The 23,811-nt window shown below is 38.3% G+C and overlaps 1 protein-coding gene across 1 annotated transcript in view; it reads right to left on the bottom strand.

The window, feature by feature from the left end:
- The window catches only part of DGKQ (diacylglycerol kinase theta), an 87,905-nt gene that overhangs the window by 34,038 nt on the left and 30,056 nt on the right, over positions 1-23,811 (bottom strand). The window contains exons 3-9 of the mRNA XM_030968714.1: positions 21,651-21,750; positions 16,943-17,028; positions 16,128-16,253; positions 14,562-14,715; positions 10,017-10,085; positions 2,415-2,515; positions 709-932 (exon numbers count right to left, since the gene is read on the bottom strand). Coding sequence (XP_030824574.1) covers positions 709-932; positions 2,415-2,515; positions 10,017-10,085; positions 14,562-14,715; positions 16,128-16,253; positions 16,943-17,028; positions 21,651-21,750 — 860 coding nt within the window. The remainder of the gene's footprint in view (positions 1-708; positions 933-2,414; positions 2,516-10,016; positions 10,086-14,561; positions 14,716-16,127; positions 16,254-16,942; positions 17,029-21,650; positions 21,751-23,811) is intronic.

The following is a 23,811-nucleotide window of genomic DNA, read 5'->3' as shown; positions in this document are numbered from 1 at the left end:
AGACTCATGGCAGATGTGGTATCAGTGCCACAGATAAGAAAACACTTTCATCTCAAGGAACTGCTAATTACAGTTGTAGTACTAAAGTTTAGCTTCTTCATAATCAGAAAGATAAGCTGCAAGTTTTTCATAAAACTTGCCAACGCAGTTACAACAGCAAAATGAACACATGGTTAAATTTTATCCCGCAAGTCTTCAGAAATTAGTAGGTCCAGACCATTTTGTTTCCACTACTAAATATGCTTAAAGGTCATACTGTCTCTGGTAAATTGTATAGCTGTTGGGTTTTTTTGGTTGTTTTTTTTAATATTTTTTTTTCTTCCTCATCTCACATGGGAAGTTGCACTGTAGTTCTTCCTACTTCACATTTCTTCAAAAAAATCCACCAATTTTTCAAGTGATGTGTATGTTATCATTTGTTTACAGATGTAGTAAATGTAAAGTTGTATCTTTCTAACCAAACACATGATAAGAGAACTGCACAAGTTGCACTGTATGTTCCACACATGTAAAGAAACCCAAGGGTTTCCAGGCATGGTAATGAATGTTATGCACACTACCCATTCAGAAAAATCCTGAAACAGAGAAAGAAACTGCACTCTCTGTTAGAGTTCTCCAGCTTCAATAATTACAGCAAACAGAGTTAGACTACAGAGGACAAATGTAGCCAAGCAAAATAACCTTGTGATCAAGAAGGAAAATACTCACTTTAGCCAGGCAGGATAAATTCTGATCACTTCTTCATCCTTTGGTTTGGCTCTGATGATCCAGGCTTCAGGAACAGATTCTCGGAATACTGAGCCCAAGTTGCTGTCCTCTGCAGCATCATTCCTGTTGATAACATCATCAGAGAGCAGCACCTGCTGTGTAAAGGTCTGAAGCTCATACTCCTGCTGGTCATCATTTATGTAGTACGCCCTCAAAGCAGCCTCCTAAAACACAGCAAGATAAATTAACATTTACTTGAAAAGACACCATTAATACCTATACAGCCACAGACATTATAAATACCTGATTTATGAAATGAACATTGAATGCATGTTCTAACCTCAGAGGAGTGTATACACAGCAATGGCAAAAAAATCAAAACAAGACTGAAGTTTTGAAAACAAATTTCACTGAACATGAGAAAAGAAAGCTTGAGATATCCATGTATTTGAACACAATTATTTTTGGCAAGTAATAGTCATTTTAAGACCAAATGTAAAAATCCAGGTCAAATAAATCTACATTCATGCATATAAAATTTAGTCCACAAGGAAAATGGTAAATTACACTTGTTTGAACACAACTCTGCCTACTCAGTCTTCTTGCACTAAGGGATGCCAAAATTAGAGAGCTTCTCAGCCACAAAACTGCCCTGAACCCACACACCTGTGAAGAGGCAAGGGAAGGGCTATCTTTGCGAGATGCACACAGAAGTTTTACACCCATAATGGGCCCATCCCTGCAGCACCTCGGCTAGCACAGATGCTGCAGTCAGTACAGTTCACTTGTAAGAACTTGTGTTTCTCTCCTCTGGTATTAAAAGTGCCAGCCTGGTAAAATGTGCTTGAAAGCCAAGTAGCACTCCTAAATAAAAGAGTTTTCAGTCCTGTACATAGTTTTTCTTAAAGATCTTTGACATGCAGAACACTACAAACCTTTTGCAAAACTCTTTTGATTTTGAGCACAGTATCAAGATAAAGAAATCCTAACGATCTTTAGAGCTTTATATTGTCAAAATTCTGATGTAATACATTCTTCAGAATTCTTTGCCAAGTCTGTACGACTCTGAGACCTCACCATGCACAATTTTATTGTGAACCACCCTATTCCCCCTCTGGGACTTATCTCGCACAGCATGGGGTCTCTGCCTAGCCCAGTAAATAAAGATCTGTACAGTACACTTGATTTAGTACAAAGTAATTTTTCCATCCCAGATCGAACACTGGAAAAGCTAGAGAGGGGCCAGTATGTGATCAATAATTGATTATTTTCACAGCCAAGGGATGGAGATAACTATAACAAGCTTTAGTGTCCAAAGCTGATTAAATCAAGTGCAATATTGGTGGCTGTCCAGGATAAATACCAAACCTCTACTACAGAAAAGGAGCAAGACCTAAGGAGCTGGTCATCCTCTATTGCTTGTATCAGTAAAATCAGGCTTCAGAGTAACACCAGGAAGCAGAATGACACATTAACATGTGAACATGTGATACTGTGGTTGCCATTGTGCTACAGATATGTAAGCCACCGTTTCCTCAGATGCTCTAAAATAGAAGCGCTACCTGAATAAGTCAAATTACGTTGCAGTATTATAGCCCATTCACAGATTTTTGTTGTTATTGTTCAGTTACATTTCTAAAACTTAGCTTTTTACTATTGTAATATGTGTATCACACTGGAAAATTGACTCTCACTGGGTATCTTACCACAACTTCTTCATTTTTTGCAATCCTTGGAACTGAAATTAGTCGAAATTGGTTGCGTTTCACTGCGTCATTCCCATCAAATATCTTTAGTGTTTGTTTACCTGAATGGAAACAATTGTATTTCATTAACACACACCTTGAATCAAAAAACCCAAAAGCCCCGTGTTTTTAACCCACTGAAATATTTCTTCATGGGAACATTCTTTGTCATAGGACAAGCTTTGAGGCTGAATATTTTAAATTTTGTTTTGTTACAGTTCGTTTAAAACAGGGGAACATTCAGAGAGGAAAGAGGGATGAGTAATCAGAATTTTATCCTGGCTTTTGATATAACTGTTACAACCAGACTCTGTATGTTATGACTTTTTCATCCCCAGCATTCAAGAATGCATTTATTACTGACAAGCTGAACAACCTGAAGACCAAGACAAAGTGCCACTCTCTTCAGAATACCTCCCAGAGCACTGCCAGTTCTGAGCAAGTGCTTCCAAAGAAAGTCCTTAAAATAGTTGGTTAAGCGTACAGAAAACGGGAGGAAAACACAGGGACAACAAAAAAACTGGAAGAAAGAAGGTACAGCAAATTAAGACCTTCAGCCTTTTGCTGTGTTTCACTTCACTAAAGCCTTATGAAGTCCATGCTCAAACTGTTGAGTGCAGATTTTTGCACAGACATCTGTGAAAGGGTGAAGAGTGAAGGATTTCAGGTTCACCTTTCACAAAGATGGGCTACGGCTCAGGTACAGGCTGCTGTATGACAAAGTCTCTCTCTTAAGCAAGGTTTTTAAGAGTAATAGCAAAGTGCAACAACATTCTCACAGAACAGGTTTTGAGAGGTTTTAGGAACAAACCTCTCTAAAAAAAGTTAATATTACCAGTGCATTACATGCGTCCTTACTGCCTCTGGAAAGGAAACCGAGCTAATCAATCCAAACCAAAAAGGAGATCCCATTGAGACAGACTTTGTGTCCTCTCCTGATCACATCTTTATGAAGACCCTGATGAGCTGCTGACTTTTGCAGGTTCTTGCAGGTACTCCCCAGAGCTGATGCTTTACAGCAGACATAACTATTTATCACTGACAGAATATGCCCTTTTTACTGCAGGACTGAGCGATTAACAGAAGTCACCCATTGCACAGCACAGTGTTACAGTCTGATCTCACAATAAATCTGTACACCTGCATTCATCATCAAGTAGTACAACCACCAGAAGCTATCACTTGCAGTTCTTGGAGTGTTAGAAATATTAAGTGAAAGCCACATATATCAGCTGTAATGCTCACACAACACGTTAATCATGCAGCCTGTTAATGCACATTGTAAAGGAGATATGTTACATACTGGAGCCTACTTCCACGCCTCCCTTACAGCTTGGAAGTACTTTGTAGTACAGAATAAAATACAAAGAGCCTTTTGCTCTCAAATAATATTGGCTTTTAGGTTCAATGAAGCACACTAGACAATTGCTATTTACCATAGAAGGATTAAAAAGGAGAACTGGAACCGGAGGAAGAAAACCACTAAACCACCTCTAACTGATGACTGATTAAAAAGCAAGCAAGAATCCAGGCAGAAATGCACATCACTGGGTATCTCAATGCTGTAGTGGCAGATTATGAGGAAAGGCTACAGTGTGTAACTACTTAGCAAGGACACTTCAGTGCTAGCTTTCTTGAACCACCTGAAACTAATCCACCTACTTTGACTTCCTTGTATGCTCTCCAACGTCAATGAAAAGCAGACACCAGAGAACTAAAGGGTTATCTAAAGGATTAACTAAAGGATTATCACTTATGTGTGAAAGCAGTCTTCTAAAAATGAGATTCCAACCCTCAATAAAACCATGATACCTTAATTCTTATGATTGTTATTTCTCCTTATTCTGAAATGTGACAGCTATGCTTGGACTTCTTTTTCAGTGTAGACTTGTCCACTTCTTAAGAATATTTCTTCATTATCAGTTCCACTGGTAGTGGCAGAATGTGTGTGCAAGGACATTCTCATTACATAACATGAAGACCTCACTGCACAGCAAAGCAGTCCCCAGTACAGCCTCCCATCCTACTGCCAAGTCACCCTAGTCTCTCCTGGGACAAAATTGGCTATGTTGACTGGTCTAGGGGCAGGTGTCCCTATCCATGTCAGGGGGATTGGGGCTAGATGATCTTTGAGGTCCTTTCTAAGTCAAACCATTCCATGATTGCATTATGATATTCAAAACCTTAGTGAACATGACAAACTGCTCTGAGTGACCTTTCTTGAGCAGGAGGCTGTCTTAGATAACCTCCATACTGCCTCCAACCTCAGCCATGCTGTCACTCTTTCAAGAGAAGCCTGTATAACAGATGATGTACAAAGAAAACCAGACAGAAACAGAATAAATAAAATCACAGAATTATAAAATAGTTCGGGTTGTAAGTGGCCTTCCAGGATCATGGAGTACAAGAATCCTGACAGGGACATCTTTCAGTAGATCAGGTTGCTCAGAGCAACACCCAACCTGGTAAAATACATTGTAACTTTTCAATTATTTTTGTTAGTATGAAAAGAAGTATCACTGTGGATTTTCAGTTTTCCAGCTATCATAGTGGTTGAGTCTGTTGTCAATTTATTTTTAGTTACAATATAAGGAAGATATAAATATCATCAACTTTTACTTCTGAAGTACCCTTGAAGTCCAACAACCATTGCATTGAGGCCATAACACACATGAGAAAGTGACCTACTCCTTTAAATTCTGCTGGATCTATGCCAGAATGAGTGGAATTCTTTTAGACACAGATTTCTGTCAGAGTGATCTCCATGGTAACTACAGCAGAGACAAATGTTAACCAAAAGACACACTGTGTCCTGGGTGACCTTCTTTAGAGCTAACACAACTTGAGAAAACAAGTGAACGCTGGTTTCTGACAGCACAGCTGATGTTCTGAGTATGAACTTTCATAACACTATCAAAATCTCTGCTGCTTTCTCTAGCAATCCAGAAAGTAGACAACCATCTGAGAATAAAAACATTCTTCCAAGTTCTAGTACTTGTTTTCATTTGCTGTGCCTTTGTAGTCTGCTCTTATGAGATACTACTTGGCCTGAGAGAATCCCTAGCAATTGTAACTGGAGAATATTTTATGAGCTCTACATGTCTTAAGAACAGTCAAAGAACAGTTGGATTGACTCTCAAAATAAACTGGTTTACAAGAACAAGTTTAGATCTACAGACCAGTAGTAATGTTCTAAGCTCTAAGCCTATTTCTTAGATAAATAAGCATAATGCTGCTAATCTGTATCCATCACACAAAAAACCTCCTCAACTTTATCACGGAAAAATCACGTATAATTTTGTCACTGTCCTCCTCACAGGGGACACTTTTACTGCACTCCAGCAAGAAATGGCTTGCTTGCCCATGAGCTTCTGGAAGCACATTAACAAAAGAAAAAGCAGCTACATACTGCAATTAGTCATCCAGAAATACATTTCTCCACTGAATCAAGAGCACATCCAACACATGTAAATTAAGGGGTGTTTTATGCCAGTCTGATTTGTCTAACTAGCCTTGGCAAGAAGCTCAACTACAACCACTTCTGAAATTAGGTAAAGCTCTTCTGTCCACCTGTTCCAATTTTTAAATATTAGAAAATGATCCAGCTACCAAAGTGAAGTCTACATACCCCTACTTAGCATATAATATATACGCATAAAAAACACCTCGCTAATATGAAACGGATGCACTTATCAAGTTGTGGTATTTAAAGGAGTTACTGCCTGTTTTGTAATACTGGCACATCACTGCTAAATGTCTTTTATCTTTTCCTGTTGGATCAGAGTACACAGTACCAGGACTTCCTCCTGAAAAACACATCATTTCTTTTCTTACCATGGGATACTGACCTGAAAATAACCTGTTATTCACCCTTACCCTTTCCAAGGGGAAAGTAACTACAAAAGGTTAACTCCAGGCATAATTTACCAAAGTGTGGAATTTGATTTCATAGGCTAAGATACCAAATTTTCCTGGGAAAAGGATAAAACAGCATTGGATAAGTCCAAATTTCGTGTTTCCTTTGACTTCCAAATCCCCACAGACAGGACATGGCTTCTGAAAAGACTTACACGTGGCTTGTGACAGACAGGAAAATTATGCAGTCCTGAATTGTTTTGTCACCTAAGAAAGCTTAAGGCCTATACTGAGTGTATTTGTGAAAATTACTTCTAAAAGACTAAATTCTAGCAACGCAGCTTACCAAGAACCACTCTTCCCAAAACAACCAGTGTTATTTACATGCTTTATGCTCTTCTTCTCTACTGGTACTTCATAGAGTGGGGACTACCAAATTTTGGTTTATCTCAGTATTAGGATTCATAACCTACACAATGGCATTTATGTATGTAAGAATTATGTATTTTTTCTTTTACTGTCCTTGAAGAGAGCCTTTCAGAATCCCAGATTCCTTCCTCCCACCCTTCCTTCCCTTCCTTTTCTTTCCTTTCTTCTTTCCCTAGCTCTTTCTCTTCCAAGAGAGCCATTTGCAGGGGTGTGCCTTCTCTGAACTTGTTTTCCTAAGCAGCTGAAACTCTCCTAGCTTCAAGACAACTTTGAAGCACAAATCTGTATTAATACTTGTCCTCCCATTCTGGTAGCCACCTCTTAACCCTTCTCCTCTTAGTTTTTAAAGCCTTTCCAAGCATCTGCTGAGGAACATGACATGTTTAGTTATCTGCAAGCAGTTACTGAAGAACACATTGAACCTTTTTATGAAAGCTTAAAGTTTTCTTAAGTATCTTTAGGGGAAAAATCCCTCCCCACATGCTGTCCTTGCTTCTTCTGGAAAACAGTTTGTTCCTGCTTGCAGAATTACAGTGGAGATCTCCTCTGCACTGTCAGCTGGTTTGGGACAAGACATAAGCAAACTTTAGCCAACAACTTGAGTCTATCTAATACAAAACCATTTCATCTCTTAGTCAGCAGATGAACAGTAACCTGAGCAAGGCAAAACAGAGGCTGTGGAAGGACATGCTATGAAACATCTGTTTGCTGACAGCAGTGCAGCTCCCATTTCTCTGGTGGACAAATTCCTCTAACACCTCCTCCAGAATGGGTTTTCATTGATGGCTGAATTTTGTCCTGCAGAAGAGGGACACATGCTGAATCAGACAGTTCACTTGCAGCCAGTGAGTGCTGAGAGACTCCCACAGTGCAGAGGGAGTACTTTGCCAAACTCACTTGTATGTCTGTTAAATATATCAACTCAGAAACGGTGTGATTGTTTTTATGTTAATTTTATGCTTTTGGTTTCAGTATCTTGGTAGGCTAAATATAGTGGCTGATTTAACACATTTAAACCACTAACATTAAGACTTAGATCTTCTAACTTTACATTTCACTCAACAAGTCCATTACATTAGCAAAGTAACAGAAATGAATGTAGACTACTAATTCAAATCGTCTTACAATACTAAACTACAGACTTGGTATCCTTTTCTGCTGGCTTCTCTCCTGTGCAAAAAGTGTGTCTTTCCACATCAATATTATTCAAATTGTTCTGACTTGTTTTCATTGTTTTTAGAAATATGTACCCCTAAAACATAAAGAGCTGGAATTAAGAAAAGCTAAATATTCTGGAATGTAATTGAGTTCAGACACTCTTGAGGGAAAGTATGCCAACATGCCAAAGACATGGCAGATGTACTGAGTCAACACACAGAAGCAGTGAGCAGCTCCTTCTTGACCCACGTTATACAAATGGTGTTATCCCAAGATAGGTGAGTGGTACAGCCCCCTAAAACCGTGTCATTGTCATGTTAAGTTCAGCAGCTTATGACTCCCCACAGACACAGAGGCACAGCCACACAACAGCTGGCAGGTGACCCTCAATAACTTTACCAGGCAGGTTATCAGAGAAGCCATGTCCTGAGCTGACCCGAGGTCATCAATCCCATCATCTGGGGGTGGCACACACCAGAGGAGTCCACAGAAGTTCTGTAGCACACCTCGCTGAGCAAGGAGGTCGCTCAGCTTGCAAGGATATATGAGATACATGTGAAAAGGTTTCTGGGATGGTACAAGGGTTGTTAGGGGAACTTGAGGAGAGGAATCAAAGCGAGAGATCAAAGCCATTTGGGAAAGAAGTAGTGTGGGAAAATAGAAGGATAAGGAGACAAAGGAAGTTGGTCACATTTAAAGAAGTTGCTGGTTGGTACTGCATGGCTGTGCCCTGGTTTGCATCACCACAGTCTGTCCTGTCTTACCAGCAAATGCTATTTCTGACTCTTTTTGTGGGTGTGGTTTTAGCTGAGTTTTCTAAATCACAGTGAAGTTACTGCACTCTACACTCCAAAGTTTTGTGAAAATGCGTTACAAAAGAGCAATATTTTATGACACTGTTCTTTTTAAAACACAACTAATGACACTTTACATGACCATTGAAAATATACCATCTACTGCTGCTTTCTTCAGTCCAGAAACGGCCTGAAAAAATGACATATTAAAGTTTGTATTCTGCCCTGAATTTTCATATCTTTTTTCTTCTTTTGGGAAGGCTAAACTAAAGCTGAACTGGCATCTACTAATGCTTCCAATGAATCCAGCTGAAATATCTGGACACATAATTTGCTCTTTTTGACAGTCATAAGGGAAATACGCTTAATTGTTGAAATGTAGAAGCCCTCACACTCAACCACTTAAGTCACTTAAAACACTGGAAAAATCAAAGTTGTTTAGACAAACTGCAGTTAGTGCATTTTCCCATAATAAGGAAGTATGGCGGCGGATCATAACTTGAAGTCACTCAGGAACTAAGAAAGTGAAACAAGAGGATGCTTGAGATCTCTTCTATAACTGATTTAACTACTTATTGAGCTGATTTTTAAAAATTACGAATAGCACTTGCACAATCAGCCTCTTAATTTTGCAAGAACTTCAGGACTAAAAAAAATAAATTAGTATTTATTGATTTGAAATGTCCTTTTTTGCAACAATCCACACAGTTTCATTAGGTAGCATGTACCATGTTATTCTACTTACTAATATGGATTTAGGGGTGGGAAGCTCTTAAATTGCAGTTTTATCTGATCTTCTAGAAAGCAAGAATTTGGTTGTTACCAACCCCAGAAAACTCCACATGCTGAAAAATTTAACTGCATAAAAAACAGCCAGTCCAACTCAGTCTTGTTTACTGCAACATGCCCAAGCCAAAAAAAATTCACCTGATGTCCTCAGCAACATTTGGATCCAGAGAACACAGAAGCAAAAGACTCTGAAAAGACATTGCTGTCTGCCCTCTAAATTTGTAGTTTATCTATGGATTATTAACACCATGTTTTCTTTCTTCAATTACCAAGCTGAGAGAAATGATCTGTTTGTCAAGATAATGAACAGATTGACACTTATGTCAACCTACCAATGGAAATACCAAGTAAACATTTGTAAAGCCCTGGATAAGTATGTTGGACCAAAACTTTGGACCTGAAATTAAAACCTAACATTAGAAAAATAACCATTTAATATTTTGTCATAAGGCAATATACGTTAAGATTATATGAATAAAGATTAGTATATGAATAAAGAAATGGGTCACTATTCATCCCTTACTAAAATTTTGCTTACTTGAATCGGTTGAAATTTGGATATCTTTTGTTGATCCTTGTGTTGACCCATCAACATCATCATCTTCATCTGTAAAAGACAGACATTTTAAGAAAGGATTTTTGTTAATTTGCATGGAAGGAGAAGGTGTTGGCCATTTGAGAACAGCTTCCATCAAACAAGCTAACACAAAAAGAACCAGTCAGAAACGCACACTTTCTCTTTCTACCTATTTTATGATAATAATTCATAGCATTAAAACTGCATTACAAAAACAAAATTACATTGTCATGTAGCTACAGTGAATGCATACGTGAGATCCTTATAGTATTGGTTTTAATATTGCAACTACTGCATTTCATTCTTTACTGAAGTCATGATGTTTGACTGTCACCAAAGTATGGATGTTTCCATTAAGTTTTAACTTTTTTAAACCAATCCAGCCTTCCAGTCAGAAATATTGGTGTTATAAAAGTAATTTCCACAACTGGAAAACAAAGTTACTGACACCCAAAGAGAAAGAAACTGCTGCTCTCCGGAAGAGGACTTTGACAGTAGGGTCATCACTCTCACTAAAGCTAGGAGCTAACATGTCAGAAAATAATGCACCCCTGTAAAACCATACATAAGATATTCTAAAAAGATTGAAATAAATGCTGTGAACATTTTGCATTTGCTTCTGTGCAGAACATCCTTGCTGTGTTCTTATTTCTGACACTCAGGGCCATATAAGACCAGTGCAAATCCAAACATGATCAATTTTCCTTCCCTGAGGGTAGCAGTAGAGTGCAATGCAAGTGCTCATCAAATAACAGTATTCACACTCACACCCACTGAAAATCCCAGTCAGTCCTGACTGGGATGCAGGCAAAGCTCCTGAAAGATATAAGCCAGGCAACACCTTTATAAAAATTATGCCTTGCAGCTGAGGGAGAAAGCAAGAAAACAAAGCACAAAGCAAGAAAGTATAAAATAAAACAAGTAAATGCAGATCTTCAGAGCAAAAGAGGTAGTGGGGAAGTCAAAATCCTAAAGCAGGAGAACTTCCAAGAAGCAGAATCATAGCATGTCAAGAAGGTCCTGGGCAACAGTCCTAAACTTGACACCAGGTAACTCAGTGAATATTTGGGTAATGCTTCAAGTGTCTACAAGAAGACCAACAACAATGCTTTTGAGTTGCGGCTTTTAAAATATAAAAAGTGTGTTGAGATATTTTCCCTGTTATAGCTGACAGACAAACAGATCAAATTTCAAACTGGAGAGAAATTTAGACAGTATGGTCTTGAAACACCTTGAAATAAGAGAAAGCTGAATGCCTTCTTGAATTTCATTCCAGATAATTAAGTTTTTTTTTTAAAAAAAAGAAGCAGTAAATATAACAATAGGAAATTACTGCTCCTGATTGCTCCCAACCCTTTTCTTTCCCAGTTTAGATGAGAAGAAGCTGACTTCTTCTATTACACTTTCTCCTTCAGTCTGAATAGTAGGGAAATCTACACCAACAGCATCTTGAAACTATTCTAGTGAAGTTCAACGACTTCTTTGAAATTTGTTATGATAGGACTCATTTGGAGGAAGAGGCTCCACACTGCTCTACCATTGCATCTCCTGGTAGCTCAAGAGTTTAAAAGAAGTCTCTTCCAACACAGAGATGTTTGCTGAATGTTGGTGATGAAACTTGGCATTTACACAGTGGCAAAAGCTGCTTCAGACAAATGGTCCCCAGTACATCAGCGATGATGGCTGTGCTCATTCACTGCATGGGACAAATCACCTGGCACTTCCCAACCACCAGCTTGGGACGAGCTATGCCTATGCCTGCAGCAGGCAACTCACCCAGGCAACTGCCAATACTTCTCTGAACCTCAGACTGGTCTTTTCACAGTGTTATAAGTGATGTCTTTTGTCAGCTGTGGCAACAGAGGAACACCCTCTGTGCATGCCACGTCAAGAGAACTTCTTAATAAGCCTGCCATCACACAGAAGTGCTAATTATCCTTTGACAAGGGAGTTCCTTGCTCCCCTGAAACATCCCTAACATCCACACAATCTTTAGCAAGATCTGCCACCCAGAGTCTATGCTTTTCTCCTGAAAAAGCAGCAGCAATTCCTGGGGCAGCTGTCCTGAGCTGCTTCATTGTCAGAGGAGCATCAAATACATCCCAAGAGAGTATCAGGGAGCTGCTGGATTCTTGGTAACTTTCAGCACATACCAGGAGCTAGTGGGGTTTCATAAGAAGGCAAAGGTCTGTTCTATAAACATGGGTAACAAGAAGGACTAAAAGGCTAGAGCTTCCTTGACCCAGGATGATGTGGGAACTAGTTCAAGACAATTCTTGGCTCTGCCTTTGAGGAAGAATTTGAGCAAAGAAAAAGAGAATATAGCAATGGTATCCAGTGCTATTGGTGGTGACCTGCAGACACCTGATCTTCAGCAGATGACTGAGGATGGCAAACATCCAGCAACAGGTCTTGAAGCAATGCTCAACAGGATGTGGATGGTATAAAAGGAGTCACATGGAGACACCAGACATATTCAGCATGTGGGTGCTAAACCAAGATGCAAAAAAGCACTGTCAACTAGGGAAACCCAGAACAAAACACTTTATGCACCGCAGAGGGCAAGGAAGGTGCTGCACCACAAATATTACTCACCACGCCTTGTGCTGAACCACAGCTGTGGCTCACTAACCATGAAAAAAAAAGATGTCAATTGCTGAGGCAGCTGTCAAGATCACAGGTATGCGACAGATCTGCAGCAGGAGGAAAGGGGAGCATCCCCATGGCTCGGGCTCTCCTCCCTGGGTGGAGCCCCCATCCTGAGAGGCTGCTGCCCATTAGGATGATGGGGAGCTAAGCCCAAGGGGCAGAAATTCTCATAGGCCACAGGAAAGAGAACCTGTGTTAGAAATGAGATTTTTCAAAGTGTTGCTATACCATACCTCTGTGATATGCAGGCTAAAGACTATAAAAATGCATTCTGGCTTTCCAAACAAGATGAATTTTATTAATTTTTTTTCCCCTTCATGTCACAATAAAGCACTGGAAATGGTCCAAATTAAGTAAGTGAATATTCCTCCATCCCTATGTATCTGCTTCTGACCACAAGCTAATGGCTGCATTCTCTCAATTCAAAGGATCAAACAAACTTTTCCATTAAAGCAATGCAAAAATGCCATTCTTACTTTAAAAACCTCTACTATGTGTAATATGAAATACCATACTTAGCATGTAGCATAAGTCCTGAAATACAAAACCTTTTCTTCCATCTCTTAAAATACTGAAGGAAGAGACTAGAAGGTGTAGCTAAAATTGTGTAGCTTGCATTCTTTCACTTAAGGTGCTCCATGTTCAATTTTATTAAGAGGTGGTTTAAAAATAAAAAAATGTGAAGGTCTGACATATTAAAAGAACACACCACTGTTGAAGAGAGAAACTTAGTTAATATCAGAAAAGTCGGACCAAAGACTCTATTTTAAAGGTTTGTGATTAACTTCTCTTAGTTATAATAATCAACTTGATCATCCCTTAAACTTTTGGGACACTTGTGAAATACCTAACAACAGAACTGAATCAAAGTTCACAGTCCTGCAGCACAATTAAGCTCACCCAGACTCTGTGTTTTGGTTACTTCTTATGTTGGAAGCATTAGGAACTCCATGATCTTCAAGTGGGTGCTGTACTACATCTTTTACCACTAGCAAGCAAATTCATTAAAAAGAAAAAACACTCGTTTATAAAAACCTAAGCCACAAGAGCAACTTAACTGCTCCTCTCTGCCTTTGATAGGTCACTGGAGAGTTCTGGGCTGTGCAGAGCTTGGGTCACGCAGTAGCAGGGCTTCTGCTACAGCTTCTGCACACAGAACACAGGGGTCTTGCTCATCATCAGCTCTCCTCACCAAAACAAGACCTGAGCTCAGAGCAGAAAGTTCAAGAGCAATCTGCCATGTTGAAAAAAGCACAGTTGCAAAAACTTTCATGAGCTGTATTTTGCCTACCTTTTATTTTCTTTCCTATTCCATTCAAGCACCAAAACAAAGGTTTTACAGGTGTGTAATAATCAAAATACAAATGAAAAAATACTTCCATGTACCTCAGGCTTAAAAAAAACTCTTGCTCCTAAAGAGCTGTTAGACAAACATTCACTCTAGATGGCAGCAGAACATTACCCTGCCTAGACATATGGTATTGTTTCAGCACAGAAATCTTAAAAAGGACAGATGCTTAATCCAAGAGACAAATAAAAGTATCTGTACACATGACGTAAGAAATAAGAAATAAGTATTTCCAGCAATGATAACACTAACATCACAATTTTCTTGATTTTAAGTTTTCGCTTTCTTTGTTTCAAGGATAGTGCACAAATTGCCCTGCACCAGTAAACAGAAGTTTCTGCATTTTGCACAGCATCCATTAAAATATCTCTAACCTCTCCCAGAAATAGCAAGAAATTACCGTATTGCCACAAAAGCCAATAAAAAGTAGCAATAATATACTTAACTGAATGATGACTCTAGGTTAAACAAACTCATCAATTAGTTGCAATCAACTTTGAAATTTTTACCTGATTCTGTCTGCAAATTTTCCGATATCCGAAAACAATGCAATTTGCTGAAGTTGCGAGAAAACAACTGAACACAACTTGGAGGAAGAATCATATTCCTTAATCTTCCAAAGGTACATTCTGGTGGGACAATTACACAGCAAGCAGCATGAGCCTATAAACAACAGCATTAGTTAAGAACTTGTGATACACACTGGAAGTAAATTTATTCATAACAAGCTATGACTGAAATTGTATAATTCAGGTTAGGGATTATATAGACCTTTTGTAAATCACCTTCCTTAAATGAATGGCCCATCTGCCACTCTAGATTTTTATTTGTTTAATTTAGGTTTTGTGTTACCAGTAATAAGGAGTCTCAATATGTCAAGAAACTTTCAAGGATCATTAACCTGTTCTGTTAAAAGCAAAAGGTTTTTATACAGCTACACGGAGAACTTTAAAGTTTTGGTCTCAAACTCTGATACTCCACTCTGTGGATATTTACTGGGGGAAACGGAAAAGGTGCACAGGTTATATTGAACAGCTTGAAAAGAGCAGTATCCTCTTATATAGCTGTACACACTCGCAGACTCTGAGGTAAGACTGTTTTCAGTTTTATTCCAAAAGGTGACTGGATAGTTTCTGCCTTTGCACTGTTGCAAATCTTCTGCCTTTACTGAATATGCATACCTTTGTATGTATGGCCACACAGCATGTTACATTTCTTAGACTGTTCTCAAATACAGTCCCTCCCACCTCAGAAATTATGTCTCAGATTAAAATACAAACCCCACAATATTAAAAAAAAATCATTGAAATCATACCTGAAATACTGAATAACCTCTAGAGTTTTATTTTAAATCATTACTACATGGAGTACCTCATCTAGCCTTAAGTAGCAAATTAATGATTTCTTACATATACTTTCAGTTCCCAACTCATCTACTGCTACTTTCTTCCACCATATTTTGATATGAAGTGGCATTAAGTGGATGGACTAATTGTTATCTGCACTAAACACTGTTGATCAGTGTGTGAAAAGCTGTGGTTTCCAGAATTATTATTGAAGGGTGCCATCAGCTTGCACGGGAAATAAACATGTGTCATGTGAATGGAAAAACACAGAAACTGGTATTGACAGCTTAAAAATCCCCAACCACACAGGCTAAGACCTATTCTATGCTGAAATAACAGCAAACATATGAGAATGGTAAGTCTTTGTCCTTGCAGAATTCATGATTTGAAATAAATTCTGATTCAACACAGAAAGTGCCTGCAAGCTTCTAACCACAGATCTATAATGATTAGGCCCTTTTAAATTCCACTGGATTTACACAAAGCTTCACTGTGACTTTGAGAGTTGTTAATTAAAATTACTATGAGGAGGATTTAAAAAATCAGATGTCCCATCTAACACAAAAAATATATTCAAATAAATAACTGTATAGATTAAGTGTATTTACAAAGTGTATAAAAAACATATTTATACAGTGTGCAAATAAATTATGTTTATATCAAGTGTTCAAATAAGCACGTGCCTATATATATGTGGTTACCACAAACACATGCAGCAGCACAACATACCAGGATGCCACACCATTCACATCTCATGCCAGAGAGCACCTCAGAAGACCCACAGGTTTTTTTGCAAAATTCGCAGCGAGCACTTGAAGAAAGGTTTCCCTCCCTCCAGTGGTGGTGGTAAGTATCCTGAGGGAACACATCACAACTTAGCACTACATGAATCAGGTACACATTCATTTTCAATACAACTTTAAAATCAGTAATTCAAATAGCTCTGAGGAAATAGCAACAGATAATAGGGCATTAAGCTTTTCTCAAGATAAATACGAATCTTTAACGATCTAACATTTCACTAAAAAAAGAAGTTTTATCAAACTATCAAAAAATTTATCACTGTATTTTTCCTTCAGTTCACAAAAAAAAAATTCTTTTAAAAAAACATCCTACAATGTCAGTATTCTGTATCTACTGTGCTGTGAGAAGATAAGAAAATAGGCAGTTTTGCCTCAGACTGCAGGAAGCATGAGGATAAGAGAACATTTGCCCAGGGATGCAATACAGTCAACAGCTCAACATTCCACACCAGCTTTTGCAAAGAAACTTTTATATAAGATACATGATTTTTTTTTTAATTTGGAGGTTGTACACATCCCACAGATTTTTTCAGCAAGAGTTCAAAAAGCATTGTGAATATATCAGCATTTAAGTTCACCTCACTCTTTGAAGTGTATTCTGAAGTCACACAGGTCCTTTGCCTGTCAATAAGCAACTCAAGTGCTTTGATAACTGGCAGCATGTGAGACTAAAGACCAAGACTGCTCCTTTAGTCCACAAAACACACGACCACCTTCCCCTGCAAAGGCATCGGCACTTACATGGTCCAGGTGCCCATCCTGGTGACACTGCCGGCAGTCACTGCAAGCAAACAGGATACAATCTGTGTGCACATGTAGCTCACAAACTAAAAGCACAAAAACAAAAAAAAACTTTTTTAGGCTGGAAACCCCAGCGTTTTTCTGCATCTCCTTCTGCCCTCCTTTCCATACTCCTCTACTACCCTTTTCACACTATACTTTTTCTCCTTCATGCTCTTTACATTCAGCAAAGGTAGGCAATAAAGAAGTTCACTAGTATTGTTTTGTGTGTTCCTCTACTTCCTCTGTGTAAAAAAGATGTAACAAATTTAAAGGAAAAGCTGAGCTAATTTTGCTCATAAGCAACATTTGTCATATTTCCTCCAATTACAGCAAGTTGAATGTGTACAACTGCTCGGTTTTGTCTCATAGTTCCACAGGAACTGCTGCCTACTCCAACATACCTGTGCCTGAAGGCTACTTTGATTCAATCACCATATATAAGGCAAATCACTATTTCATTGTCAAAAAAAAAAGAAATAATTTTTTCAGAGCACCCTCCTAAGTAAGGTTAATATTGCCTTCCAAAATATGGTAGGTACTTGTAGGTGGAAGAAGTTTGTGTGAACCCTGCAAATGTTTAGGCAAGTTTTGGTTTTAAAATGTCTTCATTATTTAAAAGCTGACTTGAAATACCAGATGTGAAAGAATCTGCAGTTATGCTACAAAGGTATGAGTTACAAAAAAAAAAAAAAAAATTCCCAAACCAATAACTGATAGATCTCCATACCTAGCTTCATCATTTCAACAGTTAGGAGGGTTCTCTGTGGGCCTTAGAGACAGAGATGGATAAAAAAGATCCTCCTGTAGCTGCTTTGTAAATACTCTGGGAAGGCATCTGACTTTTCATCAAGTAAATGAAAGCAAGAGACAAGCATCAAATTTTTCAAATGCCTTTCAGTTCCAGTCAAGTTATTTCTCTAAGCATATCACAAAAATATGAGAACTGTAACCTGAAGACTGGAAGGTAGCAACTGCACACATTAGCACATTATCTGAAAGTGTCTTGAAAACAATGCTATTAATTTACTTGAAAACAATGCTATTATTTAGAAAATAATACCCAATTTGTGCTCTTTGGGTTCTTCCAGAGCAGAATTAACATTGTGTTTTCTAACCCCAGAGAAGACATAATCTCCATCACACTGAAGCAGACTCATGACTAAGTCAACCACAAACACACACAGCTCCCCCCATGCTCAGTGTCTTCACTGCACTCAAGAACTTCTCTCTGAGCTGTGGCACAGTCCCTCCTCCACTCACATTTCTCCCTGTTCATAGATGTAACAGGAATATTTTCCATTTTTGCCAGTTCAACTAACCAGGCAAACTAGATGCTTGGAGTCGTACTCTTGCTCATGTTCAAAGTGTCCATAGACAATGTTTGCAGCTTCAAGGAACTTACAAAAGCATTGGGCGTTTTACTGTCAATTCTGCCAATACAGGCATGCACTGCCCTTTCCTATACTTTGTAAGAACACAGAGGGGGTTTTAGCTTTTGTTTAATTCACATCTGCTGCTTCTAGCACCAACCCTAGCCCCAAATTGGTAAGAAATATGTTCACATAAATGGTGGGAATGCCCTACAGGGAGTTAATCCCTTAAGCTGACTATCCTGGTGTAGGAAAGAGGATGTTTTTGAATGTAAAGATTAAATTAGAGGTCCTACAAAAAGAAATTTCATCTTTATCAGCCATTCCATAATCTGCATTATTCTTTAACACATAACAGAATGACAATCTTCTGTTCAAGCTAGCTATGAAAGTTCTTTATGGTTGCCAAAAAATCCAACCTGATTAATTTCAGATACATAAACTTGAGAGAAGAGCCTTTAAAATATTAACTGCATCCTTCTCCAGTCAATCTGCTGATCCTGCTCAATGATTATTAAGGAACTTTAGTAAACAATTCAGCACAAAAAAAAAAAGCCTGGATTACTCCAATTTCTATTTTTCACTTTCCATCCCTTCTTCCTGGAAATAAAAGGAACAACATCATTAGTCCGGGTTCAAATGGCACCAGTAAAATCTGGTAGCAAAAACAGCTATCCAAAGCAATCAGTAACTGTCACCAGAATTTGGAGTCAGTCTATTGTCATTTTTACCAATGACACTATATATTTATTTCACTATGCATTAATAAACATCCATGCTCATTTCTGAGAACAGGTCCCCTACTGTGCACCCACAAGATTTATGTGGGTGAAACCTTTTACTTCCTTTCAAGAAAGTTTATTCCATTTTAATATATAAACAGTGCAAATCAAGTGATTAAAATCACTTGAAAAAAGTGATTATTTTACACGTACATTTAATGATGTCAATCGTTTGTTTCAGAGAAGGTAACTCCATCTTAACCTTTGTTTTTATCATAATTATGGTAAAGAGTCCAGGAAAAGTTCTTAATTTTAGTATCAGACATGAACACCATAAACAAGACTAGATTTGCACTATTAAGCTAAGTCATTAGAGATAAACAAAAATAAAAAAGGAAGAAAGTTCTATATCTCCATCTGAATTTAAAAGAAAGTTCGTTATCTTAAAACATTAGACTTCTAAAACAAATTCCACAAGCATTTTTGAAGAATTAAGGAAGAATCTTGTGCATTTTATAAACTTCAGCTGCCCTTTTTAAGATACATTTTAAAAATTAGCAGAGAAACAAATTGTAGACTTACTGGTATTCAGAGAAAGGGCACCGAACAAATCACACCACACAAAATAGTAAAACTGTAAAATCCATGTGAGGAAAACAATTCAGAACCTTAAACGAACCATTAAAAAAATTCTGTGCATGTGTAATACCTAACTACAACGTGTGATTTCATGTGCTTCATGTTTACAAACACTTAAATGGAAACATCAGAAAAAATATTTCTTTGCACTTGTATGCTGGATTTGGCTGGGGTAGAATTAATTTTGTTCACAGTGGCTAGAATGGGGCTGTGTTTTGGGTTTGTGCTGCACACAGGGTTGATAAGATGGAGATGTTTTAGTTATTCCTGAGCGGGCTTACACAGAGCCAAGGCCGTTCCTGCTTTTTGTACTGCTACGCTGGCGCGGAAGTTAGGGAAGGCTGAGAGGAGACACAGCCAGGGCAGGTGACTCAAACTGGTCAGAGGGACATTCCAGACCATCTGACATCCTGCTCAGTATTTAAAGCTGGGCACAAGAAGGAGGAATGAGGAATATTTGGGGTGATGGCATTTGTCCTCCCAACTCCCTGTGAGGCGTGAGGGGGCCCTGCTGTCCTGGAGATGCAAAACACCTGCCTGCTCATGGGAAGCTGGGAATGACTTCTTTTATTTTTCTCTGCTTGTGTGTGTGGGGGTTTTACTTTCCATATTATACTGGCTTCCAATTGTCTCCCTGATCCCACTGGAGGGGCAGGCAGCGAGCAGTGCATGTGGTGCTTGGCAGCTGTCTGGGGGAAACCACAACAAATGGACACAATGAGAATGCAGTAGAATTAATAGAGTAAGAATATGAAAGCAAAATTTAGAAAGCTTTAACTAAATTGGATCACTAAACTAAAGCTATTTGTAATAGTTAAGAGGGTATAACTAGTGACAACTATTTTCTTCTCAAATTTCTATGTTTATCTAATGGCACACAGGTTCTGAGTCTTACTAAGATCACTAGAAAATTCCCTGTGCTATCTGTAGCTCACAGAACATCCTACCAAACCGTCCCGGTCACATGGGGACTATACTAAGTGACATAATCCCACTAGTCAGAAGAACAGTTTGGCTCCATTATGCAACTCAACAGACAAAAGCAGGAACAGAAATACTATGCCATTCCAAGTCTAAATGCCGTGATCAAAGAGGATTGCTTCCCCTACACATACACATAGAAAAATCACATTTAATAAGACATTATCTTTAGCAAAACAGCGATTTTGGAAGCAACTCAATTCCCTGAAGAATTGATTTTTCATTCATTAGACGTTTTTTTAAATCGTTCAGAGGTAATATTCCAATAAAACAGTAAATTCTATTTAACCTCACAACTCAACTGAACAACTAATAGACATTTAAGACAATAGAGAATTGGAGAGCTGTCCTACATCAAAATCAGTCACGTACTCATGCCAACATGTATTTCAAATAAAAAATCTGGTATTTGGGTGATTTCTTTAATTATTATTTTTTCAGAGAATCCACGTCAGAACATTCAGAGCAGTACTATTTTGACAAATAATATTTTCAAATATTTTTCCATTGAAGGTACCTTATCCTCATTACAAGTAACAGATATCTGAGACTAGTAACACAGGAAATTCTACATTCTTTTCTAGAAATATGAATACCTGATGATTCTCTGTATCAAAAGTTTCCACTAGAAACAGAAATAAATTACTGCAACAGGATAAGTCTCTCACCATAATATCTCCTCATTCTTCGCCCATCTCAGGCAGGGATTCACTGCACACCACCACAGACTTGCTCAAAGTAAATTGGTGGAAAGATGAAAAGAGTGTACAGGTTTGACAAAGTTTGCAGTTTACAGAAGGTGGCTGATTTATTATTCCTTAGTTTGGAGTACACCTTCCCACAAATGATGAATGGATAACAAACAAACCAAAAATTGCTCAATCACTCGAGTGTAGGGAGACTGTAGGTTACTGGGTGGCACACAGATGGTCATACAAGTAGGGTTTGAGTTACCTTCACATCGAAAGGCAGGTGACTCCAGGGACTTCCTGCACACAGCACAAAACTTTTTTTTGTAAAGTCCTGGAGGCCCAAAACAGTGTGCAACTGGAACCTGCCAGCAAAGAATGCATAAGACATCATCCATTTCAACTTTCAAAGTGTCAGTTAAAATTCATAGAAGCTGCTTTATCTTGCAACAACAGAGCAGTATATACAACGTAAACTTAACCCAGCACAAGAATAAATAGACAGATGAAACATCCTTTAAAAATAATCATACTTGGAAATATATGTTAAATATTTAAATGTAACTTTTTAAAATTATTGGGAATTAATGTTTATTGTATATATTTTTAAGCTGATTTGCTTCTTGATGATTCACAACAACATGAATCCAAAGGCTTCCTGTGGGACATATCTGTAATCGCAGCTGTCCTTCTAAGCATTCTTAATTGAATCAAGGACAATTAAAGAGTAATTACAGCACAGGTGAACAAAATACCCTAAAGACATGCACAAGACAACTTTTAACATCTCAGTGCTGCCACAGGTCAGTGTTCTCCACATGCCTTTCACTTCCTCCCCAAATACAGCCCGGCCACTGGCTGACCAAAGGGATTGGTTGGTCTCCCCCTGCCTTATCCAAAGCTTCAAAGCCTGAATCGTATCCAGCTCCTGAAGTACATCCAGACTGAGCTTCCTCTTGACTGTAGGTTGAAAATGATAGACTACGATTTTCTCTTGCGAGAGCTATCTGTACCAACAGTTTTGGCAAATGTGTTTCTTCTTATTAATTTACCTTAAATTGGGTTTTTTCTTGCTTGATTTTATTAATTATTAATTCTTGATTAATAATGAACATGGGAAGTGATAGTACCAAAGCAACAACAGATGAAGCAAAGTAAAGAATAAGAAACATACTTAAGCTTCATACCTTTTCTAGAGACTACTCTTCCTACAAATCCACAACTCTGCTAAAGTGACAGTCACATTAGAAGGAAAGAACATAACTGCATGTTTAAAGTCCTGGGATCCAAATGAGTTCCACAAAAGTTTGCTGTGATTTAGGTATTTAGTATTATGCATTTCACATGCCCTTCTTGCTACAATGAAGTTTTACACATCAAGTTTATCTTGTGGCGGTATTTCTGGTAAAAGCTGACAAATTATTATTTAGGTCTCAAATGAAATTAATCATTCCCAGTAAAACTCTGGAAATAAAGACTTCAGATACAGGGAGTCACAGACAGCAGCCTTTCCTCTCAGATATATGGTAAAACCTCCTTCAATTATCCATTAGGAGTTGAATTTTCTCCTTGTATATTTAGGTTTTCCTGAGAACTATTAGCAGCAAATCTGACACGTACCGTGAACACAGAATTTGATGACCCAAGGAGTTGCTTCCAGTTATAAGCATCAAATTCTCATAAGAATTTTCTGTCTCAGAAAGTATGGGAACAGTTACATCAAACAATCCTGTTATTCAAGCATGAACGATGAAAGAAATTAGGTAAAGTTTTGCCAGATGCAACACAAGGAGAGAAGAACAATGCTGGAAATTTAATCAAGAAAAATCAGTAACCCCCAAACTGCAAAGCATGTGGTTCCTCAGAGCTCCTCAGAATTAAGCTTTGGGAGGTAAAAGAGGACAAAGAGAGGTATGAAATATGTTTGTCTTACTAAACATGAACAGAATAGTGCACAGGAGCTGACCAGTGAAACAGTCACCAGCTCATTGCCCTAGGAGACTGTGAGGAATCCTTGGTCCCTGACTGACCAGGAAACTGCCCATTCAGATCCCACGCTCCCCACCAAGCTGGGCTGACAGCCAGCCTACCAAAAAGACTCCATATCAGTATCTCAAATACAATATATAACAGCATTTCCTCCGAAAGCTTCAAGTTAACTTGCTGTACAAGTTGGGGATTAAAAAATACAGCCAAACCATTATTTTCGGGTCCATACCCTACTCCTTTCAGCCCAAATTGAAATTTCATTCTCTGCAGCCCACCATCTGTAACATAAAGTTCATAGCTGGCTTACATAATTTCTTTTTAAATCAGAATACTTGAGCCATATAATGTATGTTTACAAAAAGAATATATATTCTTGGTGGGAGTAAATTATCCTAGAAAGCCTAAGAAGCCTTAATCAAACTATCTCAGATTAAGTT

Source organism: Camarhynchus parvulus, chromosome Z, assembly GCF_901933205.1.
Source record: "Camarhynchus parvulus chromosome Z, STF_HiC, whole genome shotgun sequence".
NCBI lineage: Eukaryota > Metazoa > Chordata > Aves > Passeriformes > Thraupidae > Camarhynchus > Camarhynchus parvulus.
The sequence above is the reverse complement of the archived record's forward strand: the minus strand, read 5'-3'. Positions and strand labels throughout refer to the sequence as shown.